Here is a 15816-nt window from a genome sequence, read left to right on the forward strand (position 1 = left end):
AGAAAGAGCAAGAGGGCACTCTATTTTTTCCTACCTCTATGGTTGTGCTGCCTCTCCCCGCAGATCCCGCCCTTCCCTGGAGGGGAAAGACAAAGGCCCCAAGGCAGCCCCGCCCTCCAGGAGCAGCGCTCAGACGCGGAGGTCCGTGGGCGCCCGCCTGTGGCTGCCCCCGCCGGCCGAGGCCTCCTTCCGGGGCGGGGGGAGTCCTGGGCCGCCGCTCCTGCCGCTCCTCCTCGCCCTGCCGCCGCCGCTGCCGCCCTTGCAGGGAGCCGAGCCTCCCGCCTGGCTCCCCTCGGCGGCGGCGCGAGTCCGGCCGTGGACGGGCTGGAAGCTCCCTTCCTGGGGGCTCTGCTGTCCCCGCTCGCTGCCGGTGCTGGAGGGCGGGGAGCCGGCCGTGCTCGGCGCCGCCGTGGCCGAGGAGACGGCGCTGCCCGAGTCGCCGCCGCTGCAGGAGCCGCGCCGGGCACCGTTGGCGGGCGGCGGCGAGCGGGACGAGGAAGAGGAGCCGGCCGTCGCCGGGGCTGCGGCGCCGGGGCCGCTCTCCTTGGTGCTGCTGCTGCTGCTGCTCCGCGTCGGGCTGCGAGGGTCGGGCGTCTGGTGGGCTTCGGCGGCGGCGGGTGGTGGGCCCTGGGCGAGGCGGTCGTCCGGGCGGGGTCCCCAGGGCGGGGGGTTTGGCTGCTGCTGGCCCAGCAGGGCGGAGCGCGGGCTGCCCCCGAGGGCCGAGGGCGAAGCGCCGCAGGAGCCCGCCCGGCAGCGCTTGCAGGCCAGGTGGGCGACTTCCAGGCCGTTGAGGGCGAGCGACACGACGGCGATGGCTTGCATGAAGAGCAAGAAGACGGTCTTCTCGGTGGGCCGGGAGACGAAGCAGTCGACCACGTTGGGGCACGGCGGCCGGCGGCACTGGTAGAGCGGCTCCAGCTGGAAGCCATAGAGCAGGTACTGGCCCATCATGAAGGCCACCTCCAGGGCAGAGCGCATCAGGATGTGGGCCAGGTAGGTGCACATCAGCGAGCCCCTCAAGGGCGCTTTGCTCAGGCGCTTCTGCTCCAGCTGCCGCAGCTCCTTCTCCAGTCTCCGCCGATCCTCCACCTTCTCTGGGGCTGTCGCCTCCAGCTCAGCCCTCACCTGGGCCTTCTTCTTCTGCCGCTCCTTCTCCAGGGTCCTCAGCCTGTACAAGGCGTGGCCCATGTAGACCAAGGAGGGCGAAGAGACAAAGATCACCTGCAGGACCCAGTACCTGATGAGGGAGATGGGAAAGGCCTGGTCATAGCAGACGTTCCTGCAGCCGGGCTGCTCCGTGTTGCAAATGAAGTCTGCTTGCTCGTCGTCCCACACATCTTCGGCCGCCACGCCAAGGACCAGCATCCGGAAGATGAAGAGGATGGTCAGCCAGATCTTGCCAATCGTGGTAGAGTGGATGTGGACTTCCTCCAAAATCCCACCCAGGAAATTCCAGTCTCCCATGGCTATGCTGCCATTCTGACCCTAGAAGCCAGAGCAGAAAAAGAAATGGAAAATGGTTGTGTTTGGTGGGCACATGTTGAAAATGACAAAGGCAAAGATGTCCCTTATCAACCAACTCCAGATGAACCTCTTCCGTCTACTCTGAATGCTTGATACTCCAGTCAGCTCTAAATAAATAGTTAGGGTCTGTAAAAAGGATAAAAACATATACCCATTTATTTTCTTATACCATGCATATTTTTATACGCCACTATCATGTCTCTTCTTACCTGCCTTTCTTTAAAATGAAAAAGGCCCAAATGTTGCAATGATCCCCTTGATAATTTTGGTTGCCTCTTTCCAACTCTAGAAAATCCTTTTTGAGATGAGCAACCAGAACTGTACACAGTATTTCAAGTGTGTTTGCAGCACAGATTTGCATTACAACATGATATGGATAATTTATTTTCAATTCTTTCCTAATGATTCCAAACATGAAATTTATATTTTTCGCTGCTGCTGCACACTGAGTCAACATCTTTGTAATTGACTACGACTCCAGGGCTTTGTTCCTGGTTAGTCCCTGCCAGTTCAGGGCCCCACAGGCATATGTGCAGTTAGGAATTTTTTGCCCTGGTGTGTATCACTTTACATTTGTTTACATTGAATTTCATTTGCCATTTTACTGCCCATTCACCCATTTTGGAAAAATTCTTTTGGAGCTTCTTTACATCCATTACTGTTTCTAACCACTCTGAATAATTGGGTATCATCAACAAACTTTGCTACCTCACTGTTTATCTCTAACACCAGGTGATTTAGGAACAAGTTAAAAAACTCTGGTCCCAATACTGATCTTTCGGGATGCTTTCTACATCCCTCCATTGGGAGAACTGTGAAGCCTTAAAATTCCATTTTGAAAAGTAGAATACTTTAATATTTCCCCCCATATTGAGCCTCCAACTTTCTAACAAAGATTGAAAGATATCTCTACTTGTACAGAAACTACATGAGTCTCTACCAATATCTTCAGTCATTTGCAAGAGGTAGTTGCATATAATGCACTATACATTAATTTGCATCTTGACCACAATTCAGATTTTCAGATTTTGCAAGCTTTGCTCCCTGAAAGAAGCTGGTGGCTTCTTGTATTTTGTTTCACTATTTTAATAGTGCACATACCTTTTCAGCTGAAAACAAATTCTGAAAGCCCAGTGGATTCTTGCAACTAGTTCACCTTCTGTATATTCCATAGGCATTACAAAATGGTACGGGGTTTTTTTTCTTCATGGGAAAAAAAGGAATGCGAGGACATAATTCAATCAGCCCTTTAGGCAGCAGCAGTTGCTTTTCAAAATTTCATTAGAAGCAAAATGTAAGCTGTAAAAGCAAAACCCCCGGAATTGAAGAGATCAACCCTTGTGCCTTTGTGCAGTTTATTTTTCTTCTTGGGTTTTCTGGTCCATCACAATTGCCATAGGCAAAAGGAAATAATCATCCAGGCTATGTTCAAATAACTGGCCTCCACTCCCAGTTTTGGATAACAGGCTGGCAGGCTGCATCTCTTACCACCTTATTGGTACCAAGGTTGGTGTGAGCCATGGCTCTTCTTTTTATTCCATATCCAGAAACAGAGAGCAAGAAACCCATAATCCATGTTAAGGCCATATATTAGGCCAACCAGCATGTCACAAAATTGGGCGCGATCCTATTGAGCTCTCCGGAACTCTTCATCACATGAGATGGTGAACAAAACAAGAGGCGGGAAACAGCTGGCAGGCACTGAAACCATGGGGTGGAGCCTGCATTTTGTCACAGGGTGGAAAGTGGGCAGGGGAAAGAGATGTTCGCATGAGGCTCTGCAGAGTTCATGTTGCCTTTGCTGTAGGAAAAAAGTTTCCCTGTGCCCTGCAGCAAAAGCTGTTGAATAATGATGGCTGGAATGGTATATAGAGAGGAAGATATTCTGGCAGGGCCAAGGAGACCAATTTCAAATGTTATCTTCTCCAAATAACAAGGTGGGGGTGCATCTTGGACTCATCAAGGTTTTTTGAATCTTTAAATAGTTGGACTGCTTTTACTGATAATTTCATAGTTTTGTTGTAAACTGCTTTCAGGGGTTTTTTTGTTGGGGTTTTTTGCAATCAAACAATATATAAATTTTATGAAATAAATAAGTAGTGTGAGCATTTTCAATTGAGCCCAAAAATGAACTGGCAGCCCTTTTGGACCAGTTGAAGTTTCCTAGTTGTCTTCAAGGGCAGCCATACATTACAGTAATCCAATCTGGAGGTAACCAGAGCATGTAGTATTGTGGCGAAGTCATCTCTGTCCGAAAGGAGCCATAGCTGGTGAACCAGCTGTAGATGGGAACCAGCACTCCTAGCCATTGAGGTAGCCTGGACTTCAAGGGACAATGTAGAGTAATAGTGTTTCTATAGTGCTTTAAAGTGTCTAAAAAACTCCACATGCTTCAAATCTTTCCAGTTCTCAGAAGATCTGAGCACAGGGGGGGTGGAGAAAACTTTGTTCCAGGTCCAAAAGGCACTACATACTGCTGTAAGCCTGCAGCTGTGTTACCCCTGGAAAGGAAGGGAAATTATGCTGTCTCTGTTTCTTTCCAGGCAGGTTCCCACAAAGTTCCCTGGGAATAAAATGCAGTCTCAAACACACACACACACCCATGCTCTGCCAGCAGCCTCTGGGAACAGTTTGTGTTTGCTGCATCACAGCGGGCACAGCAAGGAGTAGCCTGCAAAGGCAGATCAGCTGCTGGCTGATTTGTCCTTGGCTGCCTCCATCAGGTACCCCACTCACCTTCCACAGAAGAAAGGCCCATCACCTGAAAGGAACAAGAAACCCCATTTGTTTTAATTGAGAGTGTTTATTGATTAATAGGGTAATTAATTGAAGTACCAATTGATGTTGTGAAATTGATGTTCAGTTCACAGCAGAAAACTCTGGGACCAAAGGAGTGGGGGTTTTTTACATTGGGTCTCAGGTGAGCTAGCCTGCCTGGTTCTTATGCAAGGTTTGCCTTCAGTGAAATGGGTTCTTGTCAGTAGTTTACTTTGTTTAGAGCAGGCATCAGCCCTCCAGCTGTTTTGGGACTACAATTCCCATCATCCCTGACCACTGGTCCTGTTAGCTAGGGATGATGGGAGTTGTAGCCCCAAAACAGCTGGAGACCAAGTTTGGGGATGCCTGGTTTAGAGCATGCCAATAGAGTTAAGGGCCTAGTCCCATGAGATGTCCTGGCCACAGAAAATCCAGTTGACACCCTGGCAGCCTCCTCAGAGGGTAGGCTCCTATACTGTACAGGGCTAGGCTAGCTTGGCAGACTTATCCCACCATTTACTGCTTGTTTCTTCACATGGCAGATAACTAAGGCAGTGTCTTTTCTTTCACCCTCTGGAGTCCTCTCTCCTTGGCGCCTGTGCATTCTTTTCTTTGAAACGGGAGGCAAGCAATATGCATCTACGCAGCTTCTAAATGGGCAGGGCCCAAAGTGCAAGCAAGAAGGCTGTTGCTTTCTGGAAGAGAACAATAACTAAACACATTGCCAATATTTAAATCAGTTGGTTAGCTCGTTTCTTTTCACTGGTATTGAACAGTCCTGGGCGATCGGAATTAGACAGGCACACAATAATGGCATACAAAAATAATTAGCTTGTTTCCAATTACTAGCAAGCCATGAGCACCTGTGATTCCTCCTGCCTTATTAATTTGCACAATTTAAGGAACATATTGCAGAGGACAAGCAAACAACCAGATGGAGAGAGCCCCCAGCAGCGGATCAATATCATGTTCTGGCACTGAGTAGCAATCAATCGGTCACGTCCGATTTCATAGTTAAATGAAACGAGGCCCCAGCGCAGTCAAATCCTCTGTGCCAGCCTCTCCTTCACCACAGGCCTTTCAGCAGCTGATTTCTCCTGTTTTTTAAATGCAACTTCAGTAACTGAAGCTGGTCCATTGAATGACTCTCTTCCCCCACCCTATTCCTTGAAATACCTACTTATATTATGTTTGCTAAATAATTCTGGATCTGGACTCTCCTTGTCATTCCAGGAAACAAATGTTCCCTGCTTGTGTTTGCAGAGAGTCAGGAACCACTTTTTGAGGTACAGTGAGGGACAGTCATAGCTTGGGGGGCCCAGGTTCAATCCCCAATACTTCCAGCCTGAGATTAACCTTATTGGCCAAGAACACCTCGGAAGACAGAGGTGAATGCATTTTAAAAAGACTCTCAGGATAGTTGCTGCATAAAAATGGCTGGCTGGGGTAAAGGGGTTACTCCCAAAGTCCTCAAGTGCCTTCTGAATAACCCTGCAGGAACCCTGTTTGCTTAGAGTCTGCTGCCCTTTCCCTCCTGACTCTATAAAAGGACATGAGTCATTTATCCTTGCTCTGGCCAGGACCCCCTGACAGACAACTTGTAATTATCATATCCATTCCCCACATGAAAAGGCAGTGCCACAACCGCTGAGGCTATTCCTGCAAACGACCAATCTTCCAAAGTGCATTTTGTAACACACCCATATTTCTTCCCAAATATGCACCAACTTATGCACAAGGAGTTAGCAAAATGTTACAAAGTTTACCATTTTGTGCCTGCAATTCACAAAGAAAGCCTGGTTAAAAGAGCCTAGCTTATTCATTAGTTGCAAGATCCAATGGCAAAAAGCTTTTCTTACCTAAAGTTGGCTTAACTTGCAGTGTTTTTATATTAAACTGGCTGTCTAAACATTGCAACGAACACACAATGTAAAAGCCAGTGGATTAATCTTGACATTGGTTCAGTTAACTCAAGACCCCATCTATTTGTCACCTCTAATCTCCTGCTACTTAGTGGGACAACAACTGAACCAGAACGAAGAACAGGACACCTCTCCTGTTGCTGGGAAGTTTTGGCAAGTAATTACGGTGGAATAATTTGAAGGCTGGGACTTTCCTCATTCAACATCAGAGATTCTGTAACATTAACAGTTGTGAAGAAGGGCAATTTTGTTGTTCTCTAGTGCTGTTCTCTAGTGGGAACCTTAATAACAGTGCAACCCCACCCACAACCCAACAGAGTTGTTTCAGGAGGATACTGCGGTCAATGGTATAGAAAACCACTGAAAGGCTGGGAAGAATCCACAGGGGGAAACTCACCTACCCCTCTCTCAATAACCAATGAGAGCAATGGGAGCTGTTGAAGGCCTAAAGCCAAATTGAAATGGGTCTAAAATATCTGCTTCATCCCCACCCCACTTCCTTCCCTCAAAATTTTTATTTCTCTTGTATCTGTAGTCGGAACATGGCAGACTATCTGGAAAGAATCAGGCAAAACTGATCTCTTTGATCTCAAGGAGGAAAGACATGATCACATGCAGGAGCACTTGTGTGCAGAGATCAACAAGCTCATATATAAATGAAGTATCATATTGTGCATATGCTATGGCACAGCAAAATAATTCCAAACATAAGAAGTAATGAAAATGCTTGCAGTTTAATATTAAAATACAAAAAAAAAAATATTTTCAGAGCACTGAAGTGCAACATTTGACTTTGGCAAGATAGTGATTAAAAAAAAACAACCAACAAAAACCACTGTTGCAATGAAATATCACCCATAGAAAAGAAAATCACTTCATATTGTCCTTTAAAGCTTTGCATAATCATTGTCAGGTGTTCTATTGGTTTGCTGGTGAAAAAAACACATTGAACAATACAGCAAACACTACAAATGCCAAGTAAGCAACTATGCAGACCCAGAATCGAGGATCTTTAATGAAATTCTTATCAAAACAGCTGAATATGACATAGCCTATTGACATCCCAGCAAGACCTCCGGCAATGTGGGCCACAAAGGAAACCTTAAGAGGAAAAACAAACACAGAGAGACACTTAGCAGGTGTTCCACTTTAGGATGGAGGATTAAGCAGCGGTCATGACACAGAGGCTGCGAGTACAGCGCAAGGGAAAGTCAGAGCAGAATTGGCAGCAAGTGTCCAGAAGGACTGCAGCACAGTCTGTACTGTGGAAAGCGGGGGCTGCAAGCAGGAACAATGGCCCCAAGTCAAGGACTTTGCAAGAAGAGCTTCCAAGAGCTCTAATAACCCTGCCAACGTGCAGCAGGCAGGAAAAACAAGGGGTTAACCCAGCACGTTATCCAGTGTAATAGGGCTCCCACCTTCTCTTCCCCCTTCCCCAAATCCATTCTGGAGGATTGGGAGAACCCCCAAGACATCATGGGGGGACCATTCCACCTGGCAAGGAGAAATGCTTGCACTGATACAACAGGGGGTGTAGGGATGATCGCGGAGTGGGGAGTGGGGTCCGGAAGGAGCACACTCCCCACCCACAGGCAGCCTCAGCCTGCCTGCATGCGTGACCTTGGGGTGCGGCGCACACACCCCTCACAGACAAAGCCACGGCTGTCTGAACATCGTTGCCTCTGTCTAACCTTTTGCGGTCTCAGTAGTCTGCAGTGTCCTGTCTGTAACCTTTGTTCCTGAGACCTTTTGTCTCCTTCATCATACACTGTGCAAGGGGAAAATGACATGGTGGAAACAGGTGCCAAAATAACTTTGTACCACCCCACGATCTCGGGACCAGAAGATGTGTAAAGGTCACAGCCCAAAATGTATCTGCCTGGTTTGCATATTTGTGTCAATAAAGGGAGGCTCCACAGGGCTGGCCAGCAGCTCGCATGCAGCTCACCTGTGCGCAGCTCACCTGCATTATCAACTCCTGCCTCATGTCCATCACTTCAAGGGGGGTATTGAATTCCTCCCAGGGAACCCAAAAAAAATGGGGAACCAGCTGGAGACTGCAAGGGTGAGGCAGGAGGACCCCACAACAAATGCTAGAGGGAGGCACCCACCTCAGAGTGAGCCACACATGCCCCGCACCCACCCCCTAGTAGAAACTACTTTTGGTTGTCTTGGTTGCTGCTGGAAGCCAGGTCTCCCTTCCTAGGCAGCTTGTCTGACTCCAGCTACAGAACCCTCCCCCTCAGTTGGGGACCGCCTTTCTGCTCTGCATGGACCAAGAGAACATGCTGATTTCCTTCCAGCTTATTGCCAGTCTGACTCAAGACCAATCGTCCCTTCCCACAGAGCATTTGGCCCTATCTTCATGTAGGAACCGTTCCTGGACTCTCTTTCCGCATGCAGCCACTTCTCTTCAGGCTTCCTCACCCACCCACTTTCCCCTGCAACCTGCAGCATGCAAAGTGCCCCTCAGCTTCCTTCCGGTGTTATTTGAAGCTCCAAGGCAGCCACTGAGCTGGACCTGCAGAACAGGCCTTTCTTCATTCTAACCCTGCGTAAGGTGCCAGAGAGGAAAAAGAGAGAGCAAGAAGGCCGCAGGTAAATCATACAGTCCCAAAGGCCAACAGCATGAAGAGAGGAAGGATTCAGCCCTTGAAGGAAGGAGGAGCATCTGGTGAAGGGAAATAAGAGAATGCCAAGTTAGTTTCCCGAATCAGAAAGCTGAGAGAGCCCGATGAAATTCTGCTGCAGGAAACGCGCTTACCTGAGGCGCAGAATTATCGGGAATAAATCTTCTGTACAAAGCAAATCCCACATCAGTTCCAACTAGGAAAACAAGACAAGTGGTCAGAAGGAAACTGGGCAAGGCCTCAAAACACTTCGGAGCAGCCTCCCTGCCTGGGAACCACTGACAGGACAGTGGAGCTCAAGGGCCACATTGACCCACTGGGTCAAGTCCTTAAGGGCCAAAATGTAGAAGTGTGCATCACCATTTAAATTTTTTTTTAATAAAAAGACATATTTTGGGAGTCTGGGAAGGTCACAACAACCTTTTGGCCTCACAGAATCACAGCAGGGGCCCCCTAGGAATGGTGAGTAAATGAGTATTTTAAAAAAAACAACAAATTTGTGGGCGTAAAAAGCTCTAAACCTTTGGCATCACAGTATCACCTATGGAAGCAGACATTGAAAGTAAATCTAATACTTATTTTATAAAGAAGTTAAAAGGGACAAATTTGGGGTGCCACAAAAATACTTTGCTATCACGATCACAGCAGGGGTAGGGGTGGATGGGAGAAGATGGGGGGGTAAATTTTTGATCATGGTATCACAAGTGAGGAAGCACATAAGAGCAATCTTTTTATATATAAATGACAAATTTTGGAAGTTGGTAGTGGCGGTGCAGACCATTGTAGATATAAGAAGAGCCTGAATTGTATGGCTCAGCCGTAATTGCTGCGCCTTTAAATGATTTTTACAACCAAGTTAAGCAAGGGTCACCTTCTTTGAAAAGAAAACAGTCCACCAGTCTTTGTTCTGCTTCCAAACTGTGGATTATAACGTAGAATTATTACTATTATTTTATGACTGTATTAAATTGTTTTCTGTTAGACACTCTGCTTTTTCGGGATAAAAGGCATGATATTAAACAAATAAGGAGCTATGTAAATAAACTGCCACATAAAAGAAGAACTGTAGGTATGCCCTAGTGAGCATGAGGCTGAAAAAAGAGGCTGGCTTAGTAAATGGGCTTACAGATTTACAGAGAGATTAGATCAGAATGGGACACATTAAAAAATACCTATGCTGAGTATGACGAGTAATCTGACAACTCCAAACAGCGGAATCATTTCTCGGAAGTTCTGTAAAGAACAAAAACATTAAGAAACCTTTGAACAACCCCATACCTCTTAAGGGTGCTGTTGGATGACCATCTGTCATGGCAGCTTTAGCTGAGATTCCTGCATTGCAGGGGGTTGGACTACATGACCCCTGAGTCTCTTCCAACTCTTTGTTTCTATGATTCAGATGTTACCTCACCACCACCACCAACACACATATTTTATAAAGGGGAGAGAAGGTATGAGACTCCTGTATCTTTGAAACATTTGGGTGAGTCTGAGAGATGGGTTCTGGAGGTATCTTGCATTTTCATACAATCATATTATTGGAAGGGACTTTGAAGGTGATTTAGTCCAGTCCTCTGCTCAGGGCAGAGTCTGCAGTGGAGGGTCTGCAACTACAAATGGCCCATCACCTCCTGGGACAGCCTCTTCATCAGTTGACAACCTGTTGCCATTCAGGCATTTCTCCTGATTGCTCCCCTGTCATCTTTATCCCCCAAAGTTCTAGTCTCGTCCTCATGGAGCAAAAGAGAATGAGAGTCTGCTCCACCTTCTGCTTGATGGACCTTCAATTTTTTTGAGAGCTGCTCTCCTTAATCCTCCCTTTTCCAATCTAAACATGTCCAGCTCTTTCAACTGTTCCTCACAGGGCTTTGGTTTGTGGAACTAAGTGCCTAAAAGAATTGTTTCTCCATGGAGCAAAGCGAGTTAGGATTAAACTTCACACCCACAACAGGTATGGCCTACCTTTGAGTGGTTATATGTTTACTGATACCAACCCCAATTGCAAACAACTTCACTTGAATCCTGAGCAACCTCCTTACCACTAGAATATTCATGAAGTATCCTCCTATGAGAGCATAGACTCCTCCTGATGCTCCTACCAGGCCCTGGAGAGGATCACAGACTGAGCTTGCCAAGGAACCTGCAGCAGTGGTGGGGAGAAGAGGATTGTGGCAGGTTAATTACTGTATTGGCCCGAATATAAAACGTACCTTTAAAATTTAAGGGGGGGGGGAGAAAAAGACAATACCCGAATATAAGCTGCTCCCTTAAAATTGGGCTATAGGCTGAAAATTGCTGCGGTTGGTAGAATTGTAACTCCAGACAATTTAAGCCTTTGATCTTGCAAGCCTGCAAAAGTTACCGTACAATCGCTAAAATCATAAATTGCTATTCAATTGCTACAATTCCGCAGGCACTCACACCTGTAAATGGCAAATGAACAGTCTCAAGCTCGCAAATTAGCAAGAAAAAATTTTTTTGTTCTATTTTACCGTATGTCTGTTTCAGCAGCGATATTGTAAAAGCCAATTTTTGTAAGGTCGTGAATTTAAGCCGCACTTTAACTTTTCACTGTTGGAATTTGGGGGAAAAGCGAGGCTTATATTCAGACCAATACGGTAAAGCTTCCCATAGAAAGAGGCATGACTGTGCTGCCTGTTTTCCAATCTCTTCTCTTCCCACTCACCTGCAAGCACTCCTGCAATATAGACCAACCCAACTCTGTGTCCTTTGTGAACCAGTTCTAGGGGGATGCCCAAGAGAAGCTGCAGGAAGAGGTTTCCTAAGATATGTTCAATGCTGCAAAGGAAAAAAGCACAGGGAGAAGATGAATCAGCACTTATGTCTACCTTGATTAAGACAAAAACAAAATCTACATTCAAGTGCTGGAGGCTAAGTAACTACAGGTGCTGACACACACAGGCCGCTTACTACTCTCTTAGCCCTGGGCCATAAGGCAGTTTAGATGCAGATGAAACTGAGACAAGGTCTCCAGCAAAGGAAAGACTTTGAGGACCCTGCTGCCCTTCTTTGTGGGGCACTCAACAAGTCACCCACTCAGTCACTTGTGCCAGAGGGCCAACATGGCTGTGATTAAATGGGTGCTGCTCTAATGGCCAAGCCTCATGAAACTGAAAATCTTAAGCACATCATAGAAGGTGCACTGCTGTCTTGAGGCTTAGCCAGAGAAGCACCGTCTTAGGAGAAAGGGGTGACCACCGAAGAATAATCCATAACTCATCCCAGCTTCATTGAGGGGGAGACACTCATATAGCTTAACAAGTCTGGGATGATTCAGGTAGGTAGCCGTGTTGGTCTGACACAGTCAAAATAAAAAAATAAAAGACCATCTTTTAGAGACCATCTAAGTTTGTTCTGGGTATAAGCTTTTGTGTACATGCACACTTCTTCAGATACACTTCTTCAGAACTATATTCGTTCCAGAGGTCCGTTCTTAACCTGAAACTGTTCTTAACCTGAAGCACCACTTTAGCTAATGGAGCCTCTCGCTGCTGCCGCGCCGCCGGAGCACAATTTCTGTTCTCATCCTGAAGCAAAGTTCTTAACGCGAGGTAATATTTCTGGGTTAGCGGAGTCTGTAACCTGAAGCGTATGTAACCTGAAGCGTCTGTAACCCGAGGTAGCACTGTACCCAGAACAAACTTAGATGGCCTCTAAGGCGCTACTGGATATATTTTTATTATTATTTATTTATTAGGTCTGGGATGCACATTCCAAACCAAACTCTTTGAGATGGGAATCATTTCTTAACTCCAGGAGGTTAAAAGCCTGTTAGATTCCGTTGCGCTTTCCAAAGTTAACCCAGGCATTGATCCCATAGAGCAGGATTTTTGTTTTATTTTAAACAGGCCAAGTCTTCTTCCCACCAATCAATGCAATGGGTTGCTTACCCAGCATGCACCAGCATGTAAGACAAGAATCTCCAGGCTTCCTTCCTTTTGTCAGGCCTGTAAATGAAAGGACTGTTCTGGTTGCTTTCCCAGTCCAGGGTGAGCCACTGACTCTGGGGCTTCGAAACAGCGTAATAAATGAACACGGCCACCTAGAAAGAAACACAGACTGCAGTCGGACTCAGACTAGCTCAGGGAAACAACGAAAGGGCAGAGCAGCTATTGCTGCCACCTATCTCTCGCCCATATCTCAGAGTCGCCAGAACCTGGTGCATCCGAAAGTTTAGGAGCACAGGAAGTCTGCACCGAGGGCAAAGGGATAGGGAGTCTTCCTTTATTTATTTTGCTTCTTTAATTATTTTTATTGATTTGTTACAAAAAGAAAAGAAAAGTGCAAACCTAACAAAAAGAAAGAAAACAAAGAATAAAAAATGTAACCCATGAAGCACCGCAGCCTGTAAGGACCAAAGTCCAATCATCCAGCTCAGCTCCAAAGGGATAATGAAGTGTTAACTCATGCAAATGTTCCCTTTGCAAATATTAAATGTTTATAAAAATAAAAGTATTCTTCACCTGTGAGTTTCATTATTATTTGGAATAAATGTTCTATGTTGTCTTAACGGAGCCAGACATTTGCATAGACTAGTGGCACTGCGTGACCACATGCCTCAATATTTGTTCTCCTTTATGGCAGGCTCAGCGGCAGCGCACTTGCTGCACATGCAGAGGGAACCTGGTTCAATCCCCAGAGAGGGATGGGGAAAAACTCCCCGTCTGAATCCCTGGAGAGCCACTGCTGCCAGTCAGTGCAGGTACTACTGAGCTAGATGGGACTATTATTACTTGGTATAAGGCAACTGCTGCCAGTGTTCTCCTATGAAATCTCTGAGTATGTGTTTCAAAGGAGCCTTGCTAAGCAGCCTTAGACAATATAACTTTTCTATACACACACAATACTTTCTGTGGACCAGAGGAACCCTGGCAGTCATGATTTCCGAGCTCCTTTCCGATGCAGACTGGAAAGAACCTTGCAATCCCTCAGCAGCAGTAGCTTTTCGGATGGGTATGTGTCTTTTCAGACCCTCATTGGACCATTTCTAGTTTAAATATGGTCACATAATTCATCCGAAGTCATGTAAACTAAGATCAGCAAAGCAAAATGTTTACTCCCCATTTAGAGGCAGTAGTATTTCTATTGTCAATCAACTGACACTTAACTTGAAATGAACTTCATATGCTCAGAAAAGAGCATGTAAATATGCACATAGGAAGAAAGTAAGAATCCCTGCACATAGAAAGGTAGCAGTCATTTTTATTGAGGAGGATGGACTGCTTTTCCCTGACACACTAGTTTTCCCAGTGCAAGGTTCCTGACAAAGCAGAGAATTCATTTCAGCCATCCCACCTTTGCATTCTGAAATCATATAATCCCATGAAGGCTGAACCATGGCATGGGCTTTTTTTGTAAATTGACAGCTAGGTGGAGCCCCAAGTAACTGAACAGGAACACTTTACTCATGAAGGCAAATGAGACCACAGATTCAAACTGTCACACGCACAGGGAAGAGGGCACCCTGGACTATTACACTGTCTGTCATCCTAAATTGTGAAAAATATGTTGGGATCTTAGGCGGGGGACGGGTAGCAAGGAAGAGTTTTGAACATTTCCTGGGAGAGCTCCCTACCTCAGCCACGCTGATGCCCAGGATGAAGATGGGTGGCGGGATGCAGTTTGCTCTCTCCAGATAGGTGGCCCGGGAATCCTCCGGGAGCATCCACTTGGACACCGTGTTGTGGAGGCTATCGCAGCTCAGGCAGGCCGCACGGTTCCGACCTTCCTCCTCGCCCTCCTGGGACCGGGCTGCCCGCTCCTCCTCGGCGCTCAGCCTCTCCAGCTCCATCGCGCCCGCCGCAGCCTGCTCCTGCCGAACAAGGAAGAAGAGGCGGGTATCGTCAGGGAAGCCCCGGCTCTCCGCCAGCAGCCTCGCCCTACGCAGCCCAACCCCAAGCCCGCCCCGTTCAAATCACGGATTGGCACTGGGCTCGCAGGGCGCGCCGTGGCCAGAGCGCACGGTGACCAGAGCCCCGGGGCTGCGCGCCGCCGGGCTGCGCGAACGGCGAGCCGTGGTAGGGCGCGGGGACCCCGTCGGAAGCAGTAGCCACCGCCACCCGCTGAAGCCCGGGGCGTGGCTATCTGATCGCCCACCGCCGCTGCCGTCGCGAAGGAAGGGCGCGCGGCTGGCGGGATCCCCCAGAGGGCGCTCCGAGGCTGGACGGAAGGTGTCTCCGGAGGAGGCGGGCAGAGCAGCAGTCCACCACCGGCGGCCCCGACGAGCGCCCACCTGGAGTCGGGCGCGGCGCGGAAGCAGCACGAAGGGGCGGGCCGCGAAGGCAGAGAGGAGGCAGCCGCGCTCGTTCGCCCTCGGAGCCGGAGCGGCGCGCAGGAGGAGTCGCGATCGGGGCCAGGCGGGGCGAAGGCAGACAGCCAGGCGAAGCGGGAGCGCCTGCGAGTCACTCCCTAGGGAAGTTAGACAGGTTTCCTCCTTGCAGTCCTTCCGCCCGCAGGTGAATACAAGCTTTGGGGAACTGACTGGTGGTGGTGCCCTGCTATTTTTGTTGTGATTGGGCTTGTCCCCGCCCCTCCGCCCGTTTTCAGCACTTCTTGCTTTATCTGTAAGCTGCTTCGAGTCCCTGCTAGGGGGGGAAAGTGGGGCATAAATAAATATTACTATAGCACACTGGGGTGGGAGTCGTGAATCATGGCGCAAGGCAGGGACCCTCTGGGATAGAAGGAATGATTAAGGGCAACAGCAGCAACAACAAAAGTGCGTATCTCTGCCTTTATATTATCAACATGTGGAACTGCCACTGATCTTTATGGACCTATGGATTTTTACAGTGGGTTCCCTCCAAAGTGACTAAAATCACAGATCACATCCTTACAATGAATTGCCGCTCAGAAGCCATGGATCCTGCAATGTGTCGTGTCACGTGTCATGGACGCTCAGAAATTTTATACGGGATACTCCTGGAAGTCATCATGTGCACAAACTGAGCAATAAAACCCATTAC

General features: G+C 47.8%; 2 protein-coding genes across 3 annotated transcripts; both read right to left on the reverse strand.

Annotated features, from left to right (window-relative positions):
• Nucleotides 1-129: 129 nt before the first annotated feature.
• Nucleotides 130-4853, reverse strand: GJA9 (gap junction protein alpha 9; the record flags this gene model as incomplete). Its single annotated transcript, XM_081202247.1, has 2 exons — nt 2233-4853; nt 130-2076 (listed from the first exon to the last, which is right to left on the reverse strand). Exon 2 carries the CDS (start codon nt 1462-1464, stop codon nt 130-132), a length of 1335 nt encoding a protein of 444 aa, XP_081058373.1. The 5' UTR covers nt 1465-2076; nt 2233-4853.
• Nucleotides 4854-6918: 2065 nt separating this feature from the next.
• Nucleotides 6919-15197, reverse strand: RHBDL2 (rhomboid like 2). 2 transcript variants are annotated; one of them, XM_081203711.1, is made up of 8 exons: nt 15087-15197; nt 14430-14666; nt 12745-12896; nt 11520-11632; nt 10873-10973; nt 10006-10066; nt 8968-9029; nt 6919-7304 (listed from the first exon to the last, which is right to left on the reverse strand). In XM_081203711.1, the coding sequence occupies exons 2-8, from the start codon at nt 14643-14645 to the stop codon at nt 7122-7124; spliced, it is 888 nt and encodes a 295-aa protein (XP_081059837.1). In that variant the 5' UTR covers nt 14646-14666; nt 15087-15197; the 3' UTR covers nt 6919-7121. The 2 variants fall into 2 exon arrangements, with proteins under 2 accessions (XP_081059837.1, XP_081059838.1); XM_081203712.1 differs by lacking the exons at nt 6919-7304; nt 15087-15197 and adding an exon at nt 7346-8874 and having other exon boundaries at nt 14430-14834.
• Nucleotides 15198-15816: the final 619 nt, after the last annotated feature.

The sequence above is a fragment of the Podarcis bocagei genome (genome assembly GCF_964188305.1).
Source record: "Podarcis bocagei genome assembly, chromosome: 7".
Classification (NCBI taxonomy): Eukaryota; Metazoa; Chordata; class Lepidosauria; order Squamata; family Lacertidae; genus Podarcis; species Podarcis bocagei.